General features: G+C 36.1%; 4 protein-coding genes, 1 long non-coding RNA gene and 1 pseudogene across 13 annotated transcripts; 3 read left to right on the forward strand and 3 right to left on the reverse strand.

Moving 5' to 3' along the window:
• Nucleotides 1-385: 385 nt before the first annotated feature.
• On the reverse strand, nt 386-4,129 carry LOC104789979 (protein indeterminate-domain 4, chloroplastic-like). 4 transcript variants are annotated; one of them, XM_087455659.1, is made up of 5 exons: nt 3,944-4,129; nt 3,709-3,763; nt 3,273-3,501; nt 2,528-2,924; nt 386-1,537 (listed from the first exon to the last, which is right to left on the reverse strand). In XM_087455659.1, exons 3-5 carry the CDS (start codon nt 3,463-3,465, stop codon nt 583-585), a joined length of 1,545 nt encoding a protein of 514 aa, XP_087311785.1. In that variant the 5' UTR covers nt 3,466-3,501; nt 3,709-3,763; nt 3,944-4,129; the 3' UTR covers nt 386-582. The 4 variants fall into 4 exon arrangements, with proteins under 4 accessions (XP_087311785.1, XP_010513966.1, XP_010513967.1 ...); XM_010515664.3 differs by lacking the exon at nt 3,709-3,763 and having other exon boundaries at nt 3,944-4,127; XM_010515665.3 differs by lacking the exon at nt 3,709-3,763 and having other exon boundaries at nt 3,764-4,018.
• A 1,078-nt stretch (nt 4,130-5,207) lies between these two features.
• On the reverse strand, nt 5,208-6,656 carry LOC147942102 (putative F-box protein At2g02030 pseudogene; annotated as a pseudogene).
• A 386-nt stretch (nt 6,657-7,042) lies between these two features.
• Nucleotides 7,043-10,099, reverse strand: LOC104789980 (uncharacterized). The gene is made up of 5 exons (XR_015560226.1): nt 9,874-10,099; nt 9,178-9,760; nt 8,659-9,089; nt 8,103-8,371; nt 7,043-8,002 (listed from the first exon to the last, which is right to left on the reverse strand). It is a non-coding gene; the product is annotated as an uncharacterized LOC104789980 (long non-coding RNA).
• Nucleotides 10,100-11,481: 1,382 nt separating this feature from the next.
• LOC104789982 (protein CHROMATIN REMODELING 19) lies at nt 11,482-15,637 on the forward strand. 5 transcript variants are annotated; one of them, XM_010515668.3, is made up of 13 exons: nt 11,542-11,677; nt 11,814-12,410; nt 12,721-12,838; nt 12,918-12,958; nt 13,039-13,289; nt 13,373-13,553; nt 13,642-13,827; nt 13,913-14,086; nt 14,173-14,331; nt 14,460-14,537; nt 14,618-14,754; nt 14,848-15,066; nt 15,244-15,637. In XM_010515668.3, the coding sequence occupies exons 2-13, from the start codon at nt 11,838-11,840 to the stop codon at nt 15,404-15,406; spliced, it is 2,280 nt and encodes a 759-aa protein (XP_010513970.1). In that variant the 5' UTR covers nt 11,542-11,677; nt 11,814-11,837; the 3' UTR covers nt 15,407-15,637. The 5 variants fall into 5 exon arrangements, with proteins under 5 accessions (XP_087311786.1, XP_010513970.1, XP_010513971.1 ...); XM_010515669.3 differs by having other exon boundaries at nt 11,550-11,657; XM_087455660.1 differs by having other exon boundaries at nt 11,482-12,410.
• A 1,437-nt stretch (nt 15,638-17,074) lies between these two features.
• On the forward strand, nt 17,075-17,938 carry LOC104789984 (defensin-like protein 2). 2 transcript variants are annotated; one of them, XM_019246588.2, is made up of 2 exons: nt 17,075-17,237; nt 17,484-17,938. In XM_019246588.2, the coding sequence occupies exons 1-2, from the start codon at nt 17,174-17,176 to the stop codon at nt 17,651-17,653; spliced, it is 234 nt and encodes a 77-aa protein (XP_019102133.1). In that variant the 5' UTR covers nt 17,075-17,173; the 3' UTR covers nt 17,654-17,938. The 2 variants fall into 2 exon arrangements, with proteins under 2 accessions (XP_019102133.1, XP_087311789.1); XM_087455663.1 differs by having other exon boundaries at nt 17,078-17,237; nt 17,496-17,938.
• A 795-nt stretch (nt 17,939-18,733) lies between these two features.
• On the forward strand, nt 18,734-19,645 carry LOC104789983 (defensin-like protein 2). Its single transcript, XM_010515670.3, has 2 exons — nt 18,734-18,892; nt 19,255-19,645. The coding sequence occupies exons 1-2, from the start codon at nt 18,829-18,831 to the stop codon at nt 19,422-19,424; spliced, it is 234 nt and encodes a 77-aa protein (XP_010513972.1). The 5' UTR covers nt 18,734-18,828; the 3' UTR covers nt 19,425-19,645.
• The last annotated feature ends 494 nt before the right edge of the window (nt 19,646-20,139 follow it).

The raw sequence follows: 20,139 nt of genomic DNA on the forward strand, positions 1-20,139 counted from the left end.
GAGCATTAGAATATTGAGGACTATAGTTGTAATTAATATTTGTATAAACACCAGTGTACACACTATATATATTGTAACCCTACCATCTAATACAATTGAGCATTCCTCGCTATAGCTCAAATCATTTTGTAAGATCCCGTATACGAGTAGGTCTTTTGAAAACACGGCATATATTGTCTTTTTGTTTTCGAAGTTTTAGTGAAGATTTTGCTTTCACCAAATTGTAATATATATGGTCAGATTGGTGTGTATTTAGTTTTCTAAACCGAGAAGTGTGATCCCAAGTTTCTACCATTTTCTATTCATGAATTCAACCGCATTTCATTCTTTTATCATTTCGTCTAATCCGTTCTCTCCATTCAGATTATGTTCAACACCCCATAAATTCATAGTGGACTTTGTAGTAAGTTAATAAAATAGTAAACTTACATTAATTCTTTTTATTATATAAAAGACAGACTCTAACCAAACCCAAACCTAAAAAAGCTCACAAAAGATAGATTATATATTGATTATGAAAACAACAACAAAGATACCAAAATTATAACCTAATTTAGTTATACGATATATATTAAGATATTATCAACCTCTTCCAAATGGATGATTTTGCTCCGGAAACTTCGCTTCACCATCCAAAGACACTCCGCCACGACTACTGCCACCACCACCGCCGCCCCGATTCACATTTCTCACCATTCCTCCAACTCCAAGAAAATCTAACGTTAACTTATCCGAGCCGCTCATATTTCCATTGTTTCCAAAATGGACGTCGAAGATATTGCCACCGGATCCACCGCTGCCGCCATTAACGGCCGCAAATGAGTTCATAAGACCTTGAAGGTTTCCGTTATCATTCTCCAGAATTTGTCCTCCACCAAAGTGATTACCGATTACACTTGATGGATTAGACGAAGATGCTAAGCCTCTGAACAAAGCAGAATCGTTGCTTGTGACTGAACCCATTTGTGTGGCTTTCTGAAGAAGTGCCGTGGCTGACACGTTAGAACCCGCGTTCAAGTTTTCTTCACGGTGTTGAACAAGAACGTCGGTGCTATAGAGAGATGGAAGACTAGTCTCCGAGTTCTTGGTGTTTTCTTGAAAGAATCCGAGGTTGAAGAAGCTGTTGTTGGTACTGCTACTCTTGATGTTGATGTTGTCGACCGGATCAAACTGTATCAGACCGTGCTGGTTCATGAAACTCTGATCGTTGTTGTTTGGTGTCGTAGTTAACATTCCTTGGCTCGACGAGCATTGGAGTAAGAAGTTAGGGTTTGATGATTGCGGAACAAAGTCTCTCCTATTTTCAGAAGATGCAATGTTCAGATTGTAACCTGCGAGAGGGGGAAATCCAGAACTTGGATGGCCACTCATATGATGGTGCGAGAGAGCGCTGGCACCACCAAGTCTCCCGTAAATTCCACCAGAGCCAGCACCGCTACTAGAAGCTGCCATTGACGTAAAGCTCACGGCAGGATTTCTTGCAGTCTCTTGTATCAATGCATCGCAGAAAGCCCTATGCGTGATGTAACTATCACGTCTACAAGAAAGAAAGAAAATGTAAGTAGGACAACGGTTGATATTAAAGTTATTATATAATTCATATACTTTATGAAAAACTATAATTCCGTGAGTCATAATTAATAAATGCTATAGTTATTGTGGCTACCATTTATAGGAGAGAATGATAGAAGAATATAGAGGTCGAGTCAATTGCTAATTTAGTGAAAGACCTTCTTCATTTAATGCAAAACCCAGGAATGTTAATACAAGTCAGTCACATTCTGCAACAACGTATGTTACTCAAACCATGAAAATAAAGAAAGAAACCCTAGAAGAGCAATTAAGTCATGTCACCAGAACACTGTAATAAATTTAAGTAACGCCCTCTTACCAATTTTTTTTGTGTGTATCTAAATGATGTATACATGCATATGTATGTCTAGAGAGAGAAAGAGATAAGAAAGGGTCCACAAAAGGAGAGGAGTTTCGTAAAAAGGGGAACCTGCAAAGTGAAGAAGAAGAAAACAAAAGTGGAAAATAGAAAAACAAAATCCAACTCATACATGTGACCAAATTTAGCATCTTTTAAAATTTTCTTACTTTCTATTCACTGTCTTTCTCTATTCACTACTCATCAACAACCAAACAAATACATTGATAGATCCTATGTACACAGTGATCACTATATACATTTTTATAGGCGGTGTACTCGAGGTTCAAATATCGTGGCCAAATATACAAACTTTCAGTCACAGATGATTATATATATTTGGTATTTTTCCATGTAAATTAGTAAATTAGTAAATTAGTAAATAAGCTAAGTTTTACATGCAGTGTTGAATTCAGCTTTTACTTAAAATAGTTTTTCAATATATACAAAATAAAGATGGTCCATTTTTATACTTTACCAAGATAAGAGGGTACGTATATCTAGATACCACACATACTGACATATTTATTATACGTTTCATCACTTAAAACCAAATACGAACAAATTAATTTAATGAAATGGATAGAGATTAGTTACCTAGAGAAGATGGTACCACAGTCACATCGATACTCTTTAGTACCACAAGTCTTTGAGTGAGCCTTCCAATCCGATTGAACAGCGTAACGCTTAGAACATTTCTCGCATTTCCACTTTTTTTCGCCATGTTTACGGTAATAATGCTTCTTGATTCCGGTGAGGTCTCCGAGAGCACGTGACGGGTCATGGTGAACGCACGTGGGCTCCGGACAAAGATATACTTTCCTCTTCACTTCTTTGGTTGACTTCTGTTTCAGCTTCCATGGGAGATTGTGTCCTCTTCGGTGAAGCTGTAGATTTTGTTCTCTTTGAAACCCTTTGTTGCATACATCGCATATGAATCTGTTTGTAGCCATTAGTGTCTTCGGCGATAATGCTACCACTTCCGCATCAGGATCTGTTTCAATTATTAAAACTTAAATGAATAAAATTTATTCACCAATCAGACGACCCAAAATGTTAATCGGTGATGCCTAAATCCAAAAAAAAAGATTAACCACACTATTACAATTACATGTACATATAGAAAGAAAGATAAAAATCACATATATACGTATATATATGATCTAATTAATGGCCTGTGGATGTAAATAAAATATTGATACTAGATTTACAAAGAAAATTAACATTATATTAGATTAGGGTTCTTGTTTTGTTTTGTTATGTTTTATCTTAAAGCTTATAGTGTGATTCTTATATATTAGTGATAAATATATATAAAGAATTATATGTAAGAGGTACTTGCTTGGGTTTCCGGGTTGGTTTCTTCGTTTCTTGGGTGGTGGAGCTGAGGAGTTAGGTTGTTGAATCATTGACGACATAAAAGTATTTTTCCGGTTAAAGTCATTATCTCCGGCGCCTGAGCTGGTGATGAAGAACGGCTGAGCAGAGGATGATGATGAAGGAATAACGCTAGTGTTATATGATGATGACGACATCTTTAGATCTTCTTCTTTGGCGTGGAAAAGAATAATCTACAAATAATCCATAAGACAAAAAGAGTTATTAAAAAAAAAAGAGATAGTGAAAGAAATCAAATTATAATTTCAGAAGAAAACGAAGGGAGGAATTATAAGAACAGGAAGAATCCATAGAGATTGACGACATGAAGAAATTTTATTATAAAAACAATCCACTAGAAGACATATATAAACAAAGAAAAACAAATTAAGAGTTTATACTTTTGTTTTTTGTATGTAAAGAAGAAGAGTTTGGTTTAACTTTTTTTGTGTGTACCTGAGATCAAGAGAAAGAAACCAAGAAGAAGAAAAAAAAAGTAGTAGTCAAATTAAAAAGCTATTAATCGGAGCTAGAGAAAAGAACCAAGAAGACGATGATGCATGATGATGATATAATAGATGATGAAGAAGAAGACACTATTCCTATATACATATGTAGTATAATACAAACACAAACCTCAAAGCCCTATATCTCTCTCTCTCTCGCTCTTTCTCTCTCTACTGTTTTGTGTTCTTTCTTCCTTTTTAAAATAAGCCATATATGATCTTGAAAAGTATGTCTACAAGGTCCCCTCTCTCTCTTTCTCTCTGTGTCTGTCATTTTATTTTATCTTTTATATAATTAAAAAGCTACTTTTCTTATAAAATTAAAATTTTACACAACAATTAAGAAGGATGGTTACGGTTTGGGTGTCACTGTTAAAACGGTGAAATGTGTCCACATGCGGGGGTGTGCTGTGGGTACCACCTTTTTCTCATTCGTATCTTTCTGGTGAGCTTTAAGACAAAACCCTCGTTTTCTCTTCATTTAACTTTGATTAGGTTTTGTTGTACTAACTTTTTTATTTATTTTATTTATCTAATAAAATCGTTAATTATATAACATTTCATATAATAATACACATGATACATCTATCATATAGACCTTTTAAATTTTTTTTGTTAGATTCTTGTATGAAAAACATTTGAATTTGTTTAATTTTGGTTCAATATCCTTCAATTGTTTAACCTTAGAAAAATCCAATGCAAAACATTTGAACCAAACCTTAAAATAAGTTGCTAGCTGCTTGCCAGATACCAAAGAGATTCAAACCATTAATTCCAATATCTCTAGAGCTTTTCAACTGATTATTATGAAATATAAATTATTTATTCGACCGTATTGATGTATAATTCTTTTTTTTTTTTTTTTTTTTTTTTACTTCTGTTTAGAATAATTACAAACCATAACATTATTAAGTGTCAGGCAACTTCGTCTCCGGTGGCCGGTGCTTAACGTTGTTTTTTTTTTTTTGTGTGTTTAAACGAATAGGTGCTAATAATTGAGATCGCACCAATTGCACTGGGTCTTTGGACAGGGCCATTCAACTAAGCTGAAGTAGCTAAGCCTCCCCCTGATTTGATTTTGGGTTAGAATATGTTTTTCAAATTGTAATGTGCAAAAGCGCACACACACGCACAAAAGAGCCAATATATATGAGGAATCTCTTTAGAATTCTTTTCATAAAGGTATTATAACAACAAACAGACTATGATCCACTTGTTTTTCTGGGCCAGCCCACTAGAAAATTAAATCGAGCTAGATGAACCAAATGAATTTAGAATCGTCACACCAAGATCAAGAGACTCAATAACAACTCTGTTTCTGCCATTCCGAGAATTGGTAATTTTATTAATTGATACACAATGTTATCGGATTAGTCCAACAAATGAAGAACTACTTATGTCTCTTTTTCAATAGAATGAAGAGATAAACTTGGAAAATAAGGAATAGCTAACCCATTGTAACAAGACAAATATAAATGATAACCTGTAGAGTGAGGATTAAGATCGAGAGCAACGAGGTTATCATTACCGCGAAGTGAGAGGATGACCTTATTGGTCTCCCTACAAATGGCTAGAGGTGTGAGAAGTTCCCCAAAATTAATACCAAACAAACTGTAAGTGGAAGGCAAGTGAACGGAAAATATCTTCTCCCATGTGTTATCTTTAACCCTCCACCAAAAGTCTTGTTTCTCATCAACCGTCCACCAAAACTCTTGCTTCTCATCATACTTACCACTCTTTAACTCAGAGATGCAGAGACGACCATGGAGATTGCATAAACCAATGTAGTCACGCGAGCGTTATCGGTAATAAAACGTGGGGTTGGGATAACTTGAAACATCTCTGTGTGAATATCAAAAACTATGAGTTTAGTATTTTGTGTTGGATCTCCATCTTCATCTCCCGTGAGCCACTAGAGTGCTCCGTTTGCAAACACTGGCCCCTGATCATTGGACAGATTATGATTCATGATATTATGATGATAAAGACTAATAGTATCCACGAACCTCCATTTTTTAACTTCTAAATCCAAAACCTCACACGTAGTAGTAAAAAACGGGAAAGTATTATATAGCCATACTAGTTTATATCTTCCCGTAAAGTTGTCTTTCCCAAACCCAAACTGAGAAAATGACAGTCCTGGATATTCAACATGATGTGGATCTTCAACTGATAAATCCGGATCATGTTTGTTCATACAAATCTGTTGAATTCTCGATAAGGGCAGTTCTATGTACTTTTTTGTGGCCGGATTCACCACTTTTACTGCTATGTTTATATCGTACAAGCAGACAAGGCCATCGCAGCTCTGGGATATATAGAGTTGCCATGCACCTATTTTACATTTCAAAGCCGTTTCATCTACCGCAGAAGCTGGCGTCGTCCCCAAGGCAACTGTTTTTAAAGAGAAATTGGCTTCCCGTGCCGCATAATCTTTAACATAATCAAGAGACAATAAGAAGGTTGCACTCTTTGCTTTGCCCTAGATCCATGTATCTTTCTCGGAAATCTTTGGACGTGATGAGAGATCTCCAGTGTTTTGACACAGCTTGGAATCTCATGAGCGATTTCACCGGAAGTATCATCATGATTTCTTCGACGATATCGTTAGGTATATGAATTTTCTCAAACTCTCTTCTTCGTTTGATTCCTTTTCTTGCGGACGAAGCAACTTGATTGATCGTAGGGAGTTTCTGAGTCTTCTCCATCGATTTCATGTTTGATTCTTCTTACTCTCGTGAATTGAATTGAATGGACGCCGAATTCATAAACAATACTATATGTCTTGCCTTCTCCTTCCAAAACAAATTAATTTCCTTATTTCAGCAATTAGGTCAAACAATTAACCGACAAAACAGTAACCTTACACTTTCTTATGTTTAGTTTCGTTTACGTCATTAGATGGGCCTAAACGAGCCGAAAGGAAACTAAATCACTATGCTTTTTCGTATGTTAATTTTTCTTAGTTGCATTAATTTCAAGAGACCTCTCTCATTGATAACTTGCAGCTGTTTATTTTTAAGCTCAAATCTCAATATGGTAAATCTAGCTCCAACTCGTGTCTCATCTTTTCATTGCCTTCTCTAGTACCACACTCCTTATAACACTTGCGCTTCTTTACCCTCAAAACCAAGCTACAACTTCTGAATCTTGTTTTCACATAAACATATGACAACCGCATGTATCCACTTTTCCATGCTAGCATAAGGGCATTCTATGTGTAGTTGGATTTTGGAAAAAGGATTTTGTGATTAACTCTCTCCCATGAAACCCTGAGGTTAATTAATTACAACACTATACCATGGGCATATAACTAGCTTAAACCTCATAATCACCCTGTCTACATGAGCATGACACAACTTGCGCAGATTCCATATTAATTAAAACCCATTGTGAACCCATTAACTGTATCTTTTGCAATAGACTCAGGACTCTATCACGTTTGTAATACTCTCATACACAATCCCATTGAATATTATGAACCAGTAATCTACCAAGATCCCACACTGACACACACTTAGTGAAATCTGCAGATCCCTAAAAACATCTCTGCGGTTTACAAACCATAGCTTTTAGAAGCCTCTGAATTAACTGCTTTGAAACGCCATTATTCAACTATGCTCCCAGACTCTGAATCCAATATCTTTATACCAGAATCTATATCCACTCATCTCAAATGTCTCTGCAAAAATCCAGTTTATCCCAAGTTTGTTCGGTCGCCCGTTTGATGTCTCCACTGGAACTGGTCAAAACTGATATTTCGAAAGAACTGGTTCCGGAACAGATTGAAAACGGTTGACTAAAAAGCAATTCAACCGTCAAAACTTCAATCCCACCGTTGAATCTCAAGTCTGTAATATCACAAAGCTCCCCATAAAAATTCAGCTTTATCAGATTACTTTTGGATCTCCAAACGTTGCCTTGAAAAGTCATATAGAAACTGATTTCTGCATTATTTCATTTTCAAGATCTGAAAATTACTAATCCCTCCTGTGATTACCATAACTTCACTGACTTTTTCCAAGCGCATTCTGCAGCTCCATCACTTACATTCTGATGTTAACCAAGGTTCTGATGATATTCTCTGAATTAATTTGATGTTTTCCTTTCTTTGACCCACAAACTTCACAGCCATGTATCGCTTTAACAGAATGACCTCAACTCATACCTTCCTCAACTTTGCATTGATCTGATACAATAGAGAGCTTCCACCAATTTAGCATAATCCAAAATCTCTCCATACACAAAATATGGGAAGACAATTGCTCAGAACCTTTGAACCAACTCACCTGAGATCATCTTATAATCAAACCACAAAATCTTCTGGCTCAGCTTGACAGCAACCTTAAATCTTGACCAAAACTCCTCCAAAGCCTTCTTTCAGACCTTTCCTCACTAAAACCTTGGGAGCAACACAAGCGGGAGGACCATTTCGAGCAGCCAACTTCGGATATAAAATTCCCATCAAACCACATACAACCAGCAAACAATCTTTACATCACTAGAAAGATCTCGCTTTTAAGTTTCTAAAACATCTTTCAACTCTTAAATCCAAGTCCTGTAGACAAAGATAACAAAGAAGAAAATATCAAACCGGAGTCAGAACAATATCTTTTGAAGTCCGAACCCTTAACAAGAAGTCACAGTGAATGCAGACAAAAATTCCAAATTTCATGATCGTGACTCTATTCTTGATCATATGCGTCTGAGTAAGGAGCTTCTCCAAAACAAAAATTTCTCAACTGGAGAAGCTCCTTACTCAGACGCATATGATCAAGAATAGAATTTCTTACAATGATGTCAATTTAAATTTATAGAATTTTCTCCAAAACAAAAATTTCTTACAATGATGTCAATTTAAATTTATAGAATTTTCTTCCACAAGCTTCCTCCACTCTAAGATTGAAACACGTTTGTTGTTCATTGTGTTTTCTCTCTTGATCTAAATCAAACTTTCCACTCGGATCAAATTACGAATGCATAAAATCATCTTCTCCAACATTCTTTGATGTCCTCTCTTAAGAACCACCAACGAAACACAACCCAAGAAGAACATAGACTTTTAACACTCTTTAAACCACAACAAATTTGATAAAGATCAACAATTATCAAATATTCTCTGCTCTCTTCCGCCTATGAAGCTTTTGGTTTTCAACATGCTTAACCTTCTTCTCCCCCTTACAACACATATCCAAGAATGCCAAACTGATTCTCGTGGTGAGAACCATCCATTTGTCACACAAGGCATCCATGTAAGCATCACCAAAAGAACATGGCTTCAAGGACAAATAAATATGGCCAAAACAATTAGATACCTCCTGATTCCCTTTCAACTGAGACAAGACTTCACCTCTTACGACGTACCTTAGAAATAATACTGAAAATATCATGATGCAATAAGACACCAATCGGAGATCAGTTTGAACTTGCTCCCGTTAAAAGTCTCAGACACCATCTGAGTTGTTAAATCACAATTGAAACACAATTTCAGCAGCACTAGAACTCAAACAATTCTGTACATCAACACCACAAAGGCAGATACACAAGCCTCTGTTTAATCATACACGCCGTGCTTTTCTTCAATATTCAGATCATGTCCATCGAGACTTTTCGAGCTTGTACTCGACAACATCGACATCTGAAAAAAAACCAACCCCTTCCTGAAGCCAAACTCCACCAGATCACCATCTCCTCCGGGGATCTAATCCGGCGTACAAACGCCTTTGTTCCCGTTAGCCATCTCTCCCTTCTTTTTTTTTCTCGTCGCACCGTTCAGCTCAGCTATCCTCTAATCTCTCCCTTTCTTCATGTTGTGGCAACAATTAGAGATAAGATTCTTCTAATTTCCAGAGATCTTGAAAACTCAATTTCAAAACTCCAAAATTATTTCATCTCTGCTCCAATGAAACTTTTCCAGTGAATTCGGCCATCGCTTCCTCTGCAAATCCTAAAATAATCATCTTAATCAAATCGGGTCTGCTCTTATATCTCATACGACTCGACTCGAGAGGCTGACGAGTCTCATCTCGTTATCATCTCTGGCAACATCGAGATACGTACCTTTCTGACAAAATACGGCATCTTCTCCGGCGATCCTTCAGACTTCCATCTCAAAACATAAAACAATACACACAAATTCTCTCAGTCAGGTTCTCTCTTTCCTAACCGATCCGTTACAAACCCAACTCAACTCAGAAGACCAGATAAGATTCACTGCCATCAGTACCGCACGATTGGATCATCTCCGCCCGGTGACATGAAAAATTGGGAAGTACTCTTCATCTTCGAAAAAATCCAATTTGTGTTTTCTTTAATATTTGGACCAAATTTTCCATGGGCTACATCCTTATGGGCCTAACTCAATGCTAGATATCATCACCTATCATTATCATCTAAATTTTAGGTAATAACTCAATATTAATATCGATGCATGTAGTTTTAGGTTTTGCTTGTTACTTCGTACACTATAGGTTTCTTCTTTGGTTGACTTTGTTTTGAGTTCCTACAGTGTTCAAGAATCAAGAGTTTCAATGTTAAAGATTCTTTTATCTTTTCTTTTATTTGTTTTAATCGGTGATATCTTTTTTTATTTATTAATTTGTAGTTATGGACTCTGGAAGAAAGAAACAAGAAACTTGTACATGATTTAGTGCAAAAACTAGGATCAAAATTGTACATGTGGTGTACCATTAGTTCAGCCATGAATAGGCCTCAAAAGTCATGTGTTGAATAACATCTTTTTCTGGCCAATGAGAGAATGGTGGAATTTCTCAAATTATTAACTTTTCTTTGTAACCATTTGGTTTCTCTTCTATGTTTAAATTTGTTTTGGTTTATAATTTTTTTTCCTTCCAATAACTTTATTAAGAGTCATAGTAACAATCATTGTTTACACCAGTCAGTAAGAATTGAGGACAAGAATGATACAAAGCATACATTTGAGGACTTTTCATGAATTCACTCGGTTGTAGTAACATCCAAAACTAGGCCTTGGCATAAAAATCGTACCCGAATATCCAATTCGGAACCCGACCCGAAAAACCGGGTTCGGGTTGGGTACGAGTTTACCTATAAAACCATATTGGATTCTATTTTCTAATACCCGTGGGTTCGGGTTAGGGTCGGGTAATACCCGGTACCCGTTTGGATACCCATTAAACCCGAACATATAAACATATTTATAATATTTATCATTAATATAATGCAATTATCTCAAAATTATGATTATAATTTTGAATATTTGATTTAGTTTTATACCTAAATATCAAAAATAATCAAAATATCTAAAATATTTTGTTATGTAAGTCAAAATTTAACTAAATTTATTTAAATTTAATTATATTTTTTCGGGTACCCGGTAATTCGGGTACTAATCGGGTTCTAAAATTTGTAACCCAAACCGACCCGAACCCGATAGTACCCAAACCGAACCGAACCCATATATCTAAAAATACCTAATGGATTCTATTTTTCTAAACTCATTTACCCGAACCCAAATGGTTAATACCCGAACCCGAATGGGTTACCCGAATGTCCAGCCCTACCCAAAACCATTCGGTGACATTTTCACTACTAAAAAAATCCGGAAAACTATAAAAAATACGAGAGCCAGAAAACCCGAATAAACCGATTGTTTTTATGAATTGTTCAAAGCCCATTAGTTCCATTGGGCCAGTAAACGAATCGGTTCAGCCCATAAAAACATTGCGCCCGCGCGCTTAGCTTTTAGAGGATGCCGCTCTTTTGTAAAGAGAGCCAACACCTACGTTCGTTTGGTTATCGAGTCTCCCTCTCTCTCTCTCTTTCTGTCTCTGACCTTTCCCCTTTTCTCCGCGAAACTCGAAGTAATTACAACACAAATGGCGTAATTAATTAAATATCTCTCTTCTTCTTCTTCGTCTTCTCCAATTCGATGCAATAGTCACTACAATCAATCTAGGTTTTTCGATTTTTCCTCATGTGAATTTGTTTTTTCTCTTTCAATTTTTTTTTCGATCCAGTAAGATATTCGCAATTCTCCGAGGATGAAGCGCGATTTCGACGAAATCTCCGAGGAAGAGTGGTCGCAGCACTCTTTTAACGCTTCGCGAGTTCTTAAACGACCACGGACTCCGAAGAGGACTCGTCCTCCCTCGAACCCTTCCCCTTCGATTGAGTCCTTTGCGTTTAGGAGACCTTCAGCGACGGCGACGAATGAGAGCAACAGCAGCGATGGTGATTGCGTTGAGATTGAGGATTTAGGTGATTCGGATTCGGAGGTTAAGATTGTGAATGGTGAGGATTTGCTGTTGGAGGATGAGGAAGTGGAAGAGACTAAGGTTGTGATGCGAGCTGCCAGAGTTGGTAGGAGATTTGTCATTGAAGATGAAGAAGCGAGTGATGAGGCTGAGAGTAGTGCTAGTGAGGAAGAATTTGGAAGAGGAAGAGGAGGAGGAGGGAGGAGAGGTGAAGATGAAGATGTTGTTGGGAAAGCACTACAAAAGTGTGCTAAAATCTCAGCGGATCTTAGGAAGGAGCTTTATGGTACATCTTCTGGGGGTACTACTTGTGAGAGATACTCTGAAGTTGAAAGTTCTACTGTTAGGATTGTCACACAGGTACTTAAGTTTCTATGTCTTTTAAGTGTTTGCTTGAATTTGGTGAAGTTAAAGCTTCTGTTAGAAGAAGCTTCAGCGTTGAAGGTTTTTTTTGCTGTTCATGCATACAACACTGCTGGATTTTTTGTTGGCTGCATGACTTTGCTAGAAAGTAGTTTGCTTTGAGATAACTTAGAATGTGTTCCTTAGCCAATTGGAAAAATAGAGTTTGATTAGTATATTGTGGTAATCGTTGATGGGTTGGTTTAGGGTTTACCGTCTTGTTAACTTAACTCATATACTTTTGGGGTTGATTATGTGATGTTCACAGAATGATATTGATGAAGCCTGTAAAGCAGAGGATTCTGATTTTCAGCCTATACTCAAGCCGTACCAGTTGGTTGGTGTTAACTTTCTTCTTCTGTTGTATAAGAAAGGAATTGAAGGAGGTAAATATTTACTTGTTTCGACCTGTGAAACTCTTTAGCGTAAATGTCACTTTGCAACTGACATTTGTGTTTATTGTAGCCATTCTAGCCGATGAGATGGGTCTTGGAAAGACCATTCAGGTTCATTGTACTCTGTTATTACTAGATAAGTTGTCTTAGTTTCTTTACCTTATAAATACTAATGTTGCTCTCATTTTCAGGGAATCACATACTTAACCCTCTTAAACCACTTACACAATGACCCTGGTCCTCATTTGGTTGTATGCCCTGCCTCTGTCTTGGAAAACTGGGAGAGAGAACTTAGAAAATGGTGTCCATCATTTACTGTACTTCAATACCATGGGGCTGCGAGAGCTGCCTATTCAAGAGAATTGAATTCTTTGTCAAAAGCTGGGAAGCCACCGCCATTCAATGTGCTTCTTGTCTGTTACTCTCTTTTTGAACGGCATAGGTGCGTGCAAGTTTGCACTACTCTTGATTCCGTACTTGCATTTTGGTTTTTTTCTGTTACTCACAGATGCTGGAATTTTACAGTGAACAACAGAAAGATGACCGAAAAGTACTAAAGCGATGGCGTTGGAGCTGTGTTTTGATGGATGAGGCCCATGCTTTAAAGGATAAGAATAGTTATAGGTGGAAAAACTTGATGTCTGTGGCCAGAAACGCAAACCAGCGTCTTATGCTTACAGGAACGCCTCTGCAAAATGATTTGCATGTATGGTTTGGTTTCTTTCATCTGTTCAAGATCTAATTACCTAGTATTGAGGATATAGAATAATTATCCTTTGCATGTATCTATGCAGGAACTATGGTCGCTTCTGGAATTCATGTTGCCTGATATATTTACTACAGAGAATGTTGACTTGAAGAAGTTGTTGAACGCGGAAGATACTGAGTTGATTACTCGAATGAAATCTATTCTAGGTCCTTTCATCTTGAGGCGTCTAAAATCCGATGTCATGCAGCAACTTGTTCCGAAGATACAACGGGTATGAGTCTACGCACGATTAAGTACAAGATATTATTAATCTATAACCTAAAAATCTCAATCAATTTCTCATCAATCCAATGCAGGTCGAGTATGTATTAATGGAGAAAAAGCAGGAAGATACATATAAAGAAGCCATAGAGGAATATCGTGCTGCTTCTCAAGCAAGGCTTGTGAAGCTTTCATCAAAATCCTTGACTTCTTTAGCCAAGGCCCTTCCAAAGCGTCAAATTTCAAACTATTTTACTCAATTCCGGAAGGTAGTCATTTTCAGCTACTACTAATACAGTCGCCTTTGTGCCAAATGAGTGTATTCTTAATGTCTTACTAAATTTTGGTTGTCCAGATTGCAAATCATCCATTGTTAATCAGGCGAATATACAGCGATGAGGACGTCATTCGCATCTCCAGGAAATTGCACCCAATTGGTGCATTTGGATTTGAATGTTCCTTGGAAAGAGTCATCGAAGAAGTTAAGGGTTACAACGATTTCCGTATCCACCAGGTAATTTTTCTCTCTTCCCAAAAGCTTTTCAAAATCCGTAAACAAACATCTTATGCAACTTTGATCAAAAAAAAAAAAAAAACATCTTATGCAAATTTAACAAGCTAATAACTTGTTTCTTTTCATAGCTTTTGTTCCAATTTGGAGTTAACGATACCAAAGGAACTCTCTCAGACAAACATGTGATGCTCTCAGCAAAATGTCGGGTAAGTATATTCTTTTTCATTGTAAAACCGAATAAGTATAACTAACCTGTCAGCGATCTAACTGTCCTTTTTTTTATCAGACATTAGCTGAGCTTCTCCCTACAATGAAGAAATCCGGCCATCGGGTTCTAATTTTTAGTCAATGGACATCGATGCTTGATATCTTAGAATGGACGCTAGATGTAATTGGCGTTACATATCGACGACTTGACGGCAGGTAAATAGAAAGAAGAGTAGTTTGTCATATTTTTTTTGACGATTCTGCAAAAAGGAAGAAGCTTAAAGTCATTTTTTGTTTTGTTTCATACAGTACTCAAGTCACAGATAGACAAACCATAGTCGACACATTCAACAACGATACATCGATCTTCGCTTGTCTGTTGTCAACTCGAGCAGGTGGACAAGGTCTGAATTTAACCGGGGCAGATACAGTAATAATTCACGATATGGATTTTAATCCACAGATTGATCGACAAGCTGAAGATCGATGCCATCGTATTGGTCAAACAAAACCAGTCACTATCTTCAGGTTTGAGCTTTAAAATCCCTGAATCAGTAGAAGCTAACTAGACAAATTTCTGAAACCATATCCTCTTTCTTTGATTCATCGTTTGGTTTTGAGTTAATAACTTTGATTGGGTTGGTTTATGTATATCTAGTCTATACTCACTATATCTGAGGAATAACACTGGCAATGTTGGTACAGACTGGTGACTAAATCGACGGTTGATGAGAACATCTACGAGATTGCAAAGCGGAAACTTGTTCTTGATGCGGCGGTTTTAGAATCCGGAGTTCCCGTAGATGACGACGGAGACACGCCTGAGAAAACCATGGGAGAGATTCTCGCTTCTCTTCTCATGGGATAACATTATTTATTACCTTTTTGTTTTGTTTGTTTTGAGGTAAAATTAGCCAAAAAAACAAAGTTAATGTGTTATTGGAAACAAAGTGTAACACTAGCTATTAGACTTGAGAGGTTATTATTAGATCACAATAGTTATATTTCCTCTACGCCCCCATGTAAATCAAAAACCCAAAACTTCCTTCTTCAGACCTAAAGGTCTCAATAGTTTCAAACACCGTTTTGTGTTTGCATCTACCAGTGATTTACTTGAAAAACCAATTCAGAATAAAGAGAAATGGACAATAAATGTGGATTTGATTGGTGGCATGGCACAGTGATCCGATGAAGTGAACCATCAGGATAGGTGGGTCTCTTTGCTCATCAAAGATTGCATAAAGGAGTACGTGACCTAGCTTTTAAGTGTTGGTGTCAAAAGTGGACACCTCTCATCATGATTAAAACTCTCGAGCCGTAATTCATATTAAGAGTTTAATACACAAATCTCAGTAGATTGTTTTCTCATTGTCTTTTATCTGAAACCTAACAAAGAACTAGTTCTAATTGGGACTTGGTTCAAAGAATGTCTAAAAAAAAAGGCCAGACTCTATAGGTATTAGTTATTACTTAATGATCACTATATTATACGATTGAATCATTCAATCTGGTTTGCAAAGTAACTCAACTAAAAATCAAGAAGACCATACTAGAGTAGTTTTGATTATCTGTGGCAACTGGCAAGGCACGTTTTGAAGGTGTTCATGTAGTAGACATGTACATTCAAAACTTGAATTTGAACCGGGGAACTAGGGCCAACCGGAACCGTGTTGCAATATGTATAGTGGAAAACAAAATCGTCGTGTACAACTATTAAAGTCACATGATAAAGAGAAAGCAACCAGCTTTTGTCTGCCATATTAATTTGAAAAAAGAAAAACATTTCTCCTTTTAAAAAAACCAATTGCATTTAGCAGTACTATTATAGCCACATATTATGATTTTGTTTTGTTTGTTAAAAAAAAATTTATAGTTTTATTTTGACAACCCGAATTTTTAACTTAGTTTGACAACACCCAATTTTAATTTTATGCAACCAGTAATGTTAATTTTTTCATTTAGGTACGATAAAAAACTCTATCCGTGACTATTCCACTTGTTACTTTTTGCGTGGCCACTATCATTGTGAATGTGAATTCCACAAAATCTGACTGAGTTTTTATTTTTTTGTCATCTAGAATTTTATTATTGGAACCATTACAACTTAGGATTACAAACTAAACCGGAGGAAAAACATAATATTTTCGGAGTCTAAAGCCGGCAGAAGAACAAGATATCTCCGGAGTCTAAAACCCTAAGGGAATCTGACTGAGTTAATTATTTACCTTTTTTTTGTATATATATACGTTTTTTTTGTTTCTTTCTGAAACAAATTTTGGTTTTATTGATCAATTTGGAGAATGACTTGTCGAAACGGTAGAATGCCTATGACGTGTCTTGTGTCACACCTTACATGATGGACCAGAATTTTACATTCATGAAAGTGTCGGTAAAGCAAATAAATGGTCAAATGTCAAATTTACAACACTCTTGTTAAAATCAAAAGTGAATACCTCCAAAAATAAAAATAAATTATTATTCCATATGTGAAAAGAAAATCATTGATTACACCTCTTTACTCTCTTCTATATAGTTGTGCCATTTTTCTCATTAGCAACACACTTCAAGTCTAATTTTTTTTTTTTTTTTTTTGAGCAAACTCTAAAAAATATTTAGTCTCTCTATCTCTCTGAAAATGAAGCTCTCTATGCGTTTGATCTCAGCTGTTCTCATCATGTTCATGATTTTTGTCGCCACAGGTTTGTTTCGTATAATCTAATATCTCATTTTCAACAAAAAAAAATCTAATATATCATTTGCACACAGATAGCCTACGTACGTCTTATTTATGGTTTCTATCGATAGTTCTTGTGGTTTATTTAGCAAAGCAACTTTTATAATAGTTCACTGTAGTCACTTCGAAAGTTAATTAATACTATGTATCAAGCATGAGATACATGAAACTAAGCTAGCTATGGTGTAAACGAAGAGCTAATGTTGTCTAGGAATGGGTCCAGTCACTGTGGAGGCACGCACTTGTGAGTCACAGAGCCATAGGTTCAAGGGTACATGCCTCAGCGAAACAAACTGCGCAAACGTGTGCCACAACGAAGGTTTTGACGGAGGTGATTGTCGTGGACTCCGTCGTCGTTGCTTCTGCACCAGACAATGCTGAACGATCCATCGATTCTCATAACTTAAAATCTTCGATCCATCGTCGTGTGTGTTACTTCTTTCTCATCTAATCTTCCGTACGGTACCATGGCCGTACCGTACATGTGTGTGTGTGTGTGTTCTCGAATAAGTCTTTGGTTCGTGTGTTTCCGATTTTAATGTAATGTTAAAAAACCTATTGGTTTTTGTTCTAGTAGTTAAAGTATTCGAATCTATATGTTCTAATAACCTTTATCTACAAGTTAAACCCATTGTTGCAAGTATGATATACATTTCGTTTTGAGAATTATTTGACGCATCAGTTTCATATTTCCACATTGAAGAGAATTCTGATGAATTTAAAAAAAAACATTGAACATCTATTTGTGAATGCCAGAACCTATACGTACCATCTCTAGAGAACGAAGCTTGGAGTGACAATACAAAATTTTACTCTTGTGGATGTAATTTGTGGAGTAACATAATGGCAAGGAGTAACAAAGTATAACTTCCTAACAATTTTACCTTTTTTTTTTGTCTGATAACACAAATCTTAGTTCTTTTGTTACAGTGAATATACGAAAATACCAAATGTTAAGTTTATACAATTAGCTAGTAATCTTTTTCATTTAGGTACCAAAAAAAACTCGACTCGAGTATGCTTGGCTACTCCACTTGTCGTTACTTTTGATGTGGCCACTATTATTGTGGATTCCACAATATTCTGTCTATTTTTATTTTGTATACGATTTTTTTTTGAATAATATTTAGCTTATTGACTCGAGGATGACTTGTCGAAACGGTAGGAGTTCTCTGTGCGTCGTGTCACTTGCATTAAGGACCAAAATTTACGTTTATGGCAGCATCTGTAAAGCAGAATACAAATCGACAAAATTAAAAAGCAAAGAAAATGTGAAAAAGCAAAAAAAAAAAAGACGATATTTACAAATGACAGGACTGTTTTAAAAATTCAAATAAATACTCCAAAGATAAAGACGATATTTACCCAAAATATCTAAAAAAAAACTTTAAAATGCAACTATCTAATATACTAATCAATTATCTCATTGTTGTTATACCTCTTTAGTCCCTTTATATAGTGCCATCTTCCTCATTAGTAAACCACACACTTAACACTTCTAGCCAAAGCCAACGCTGTCTTTCTCTTACACAACTTTTCTCTCTATCTCTCTAAAAATGAAGCTCTCTATACGTTTGATCTCAGCCGTTCTTGTCTTGTTCATGATATTTGTCGCCACAGGTTCGTTACTCATTACCTAATATCTAACTTTGCTACCCATCTCTTCTTTATTCGTCATTTGTTTATGATAACACATTTTATATATATATATATATATATATATATATATATATTTGTGGTTAATATCGATTGTTCTTGTGACGATGCTCATATTTTAAGTGGTTTTTGTTTAAGAAAATAATGATTACATTTCCATTATGCGATTTTTTAATTTATTAAGTACTGGGGATCTTAACTAGCGATTATATTCAAATTCATGTATAAATTGAACTCTAAAGATTAAGTAGTATGCAACATGCATGAGAACATGAAACTAAGATATTGTACTATTGTACTAAACTAAGTTTTTTCTGGCTCTCTAGGGATGGGTCCAGTCACGGTGGAGGCACGCACTTGTGAGTCAAAGAGCCATAGGTTCAAGGGTAAATGCTTCAGCGAAACAAACTGCAGAAACGTGTGCCACAATGAAGGCTTTTCAGGAGGCAATTGTCGTGGATTCCGTCGTCGTTGCTTCTGCACCAGGCATTGCTGATTTATCCATTCTCATAACTCGATCTTCCATCCACTTTCGTGTTTTCTTTCTCTTCTTTCTGTCTAATCTTTTGTATAGTACCATGTCGTACTGTGCATGTGTGTGTTTAGTATGTTCTTGAATAAGTATTTGGTTTTGTGTGTTTCCAGTTTAAATGTAACGTTAAGTAAACTATAATGGCTTTTCTCTTTAATAAAGGATTCGAATCTATAATCTGGTAACCAGTACATGTACATGGATGTTATATAATCACATTGTTGCAAGTAAGCCAGAATTTTCATGCTAGTTAAAAGATCCATCATTTACTACCTCACTTGTTCACTTGGTTTTACTTTTTGACATGGCTACGGTCAGTGTGCGCTCTTCGTTATCTGACAATCTCACTAACTCAATTATAAAATAGAAAACTTGAATGGTGATCATAGTGCGTTTTTTACTAAAAACAATTGAAAAACGCTTTTTGATGTTCATTTACTACCATATGTTTTAGTTTTCTTCTTTAATAAAATAATTTTTGCTTCGAACTCTCAGCGTGTCTTGTCACTGTTATTTATTATTACCAAAGACCAAAAAATTACATTTACTACAGTGTGTCGGTAAAGCAAATCTATCGGCAAAGTTCCAAAAAAGAATTAATCCAAAATATGAAAAAGCGTGAAACTAAAAAGAAGAAAGAAACGACAAGTCGTCGTCACACCTCAGTGGCCAAAAATAA

The sequence above is a fragment of the Camelina sativa genome, chromosome 6 (genome assembly GCF_030686135.1).
Source record: "Camelina sativa cultivar CO46 ecotype springtype chromosome 6, ASM3068613v1".
NCBI lineage: Eukaryota > Viridiplantae > Streptophyta > Magnoliopsida > Brassicales > Brassicaceae > Camelina > Camelina sativa.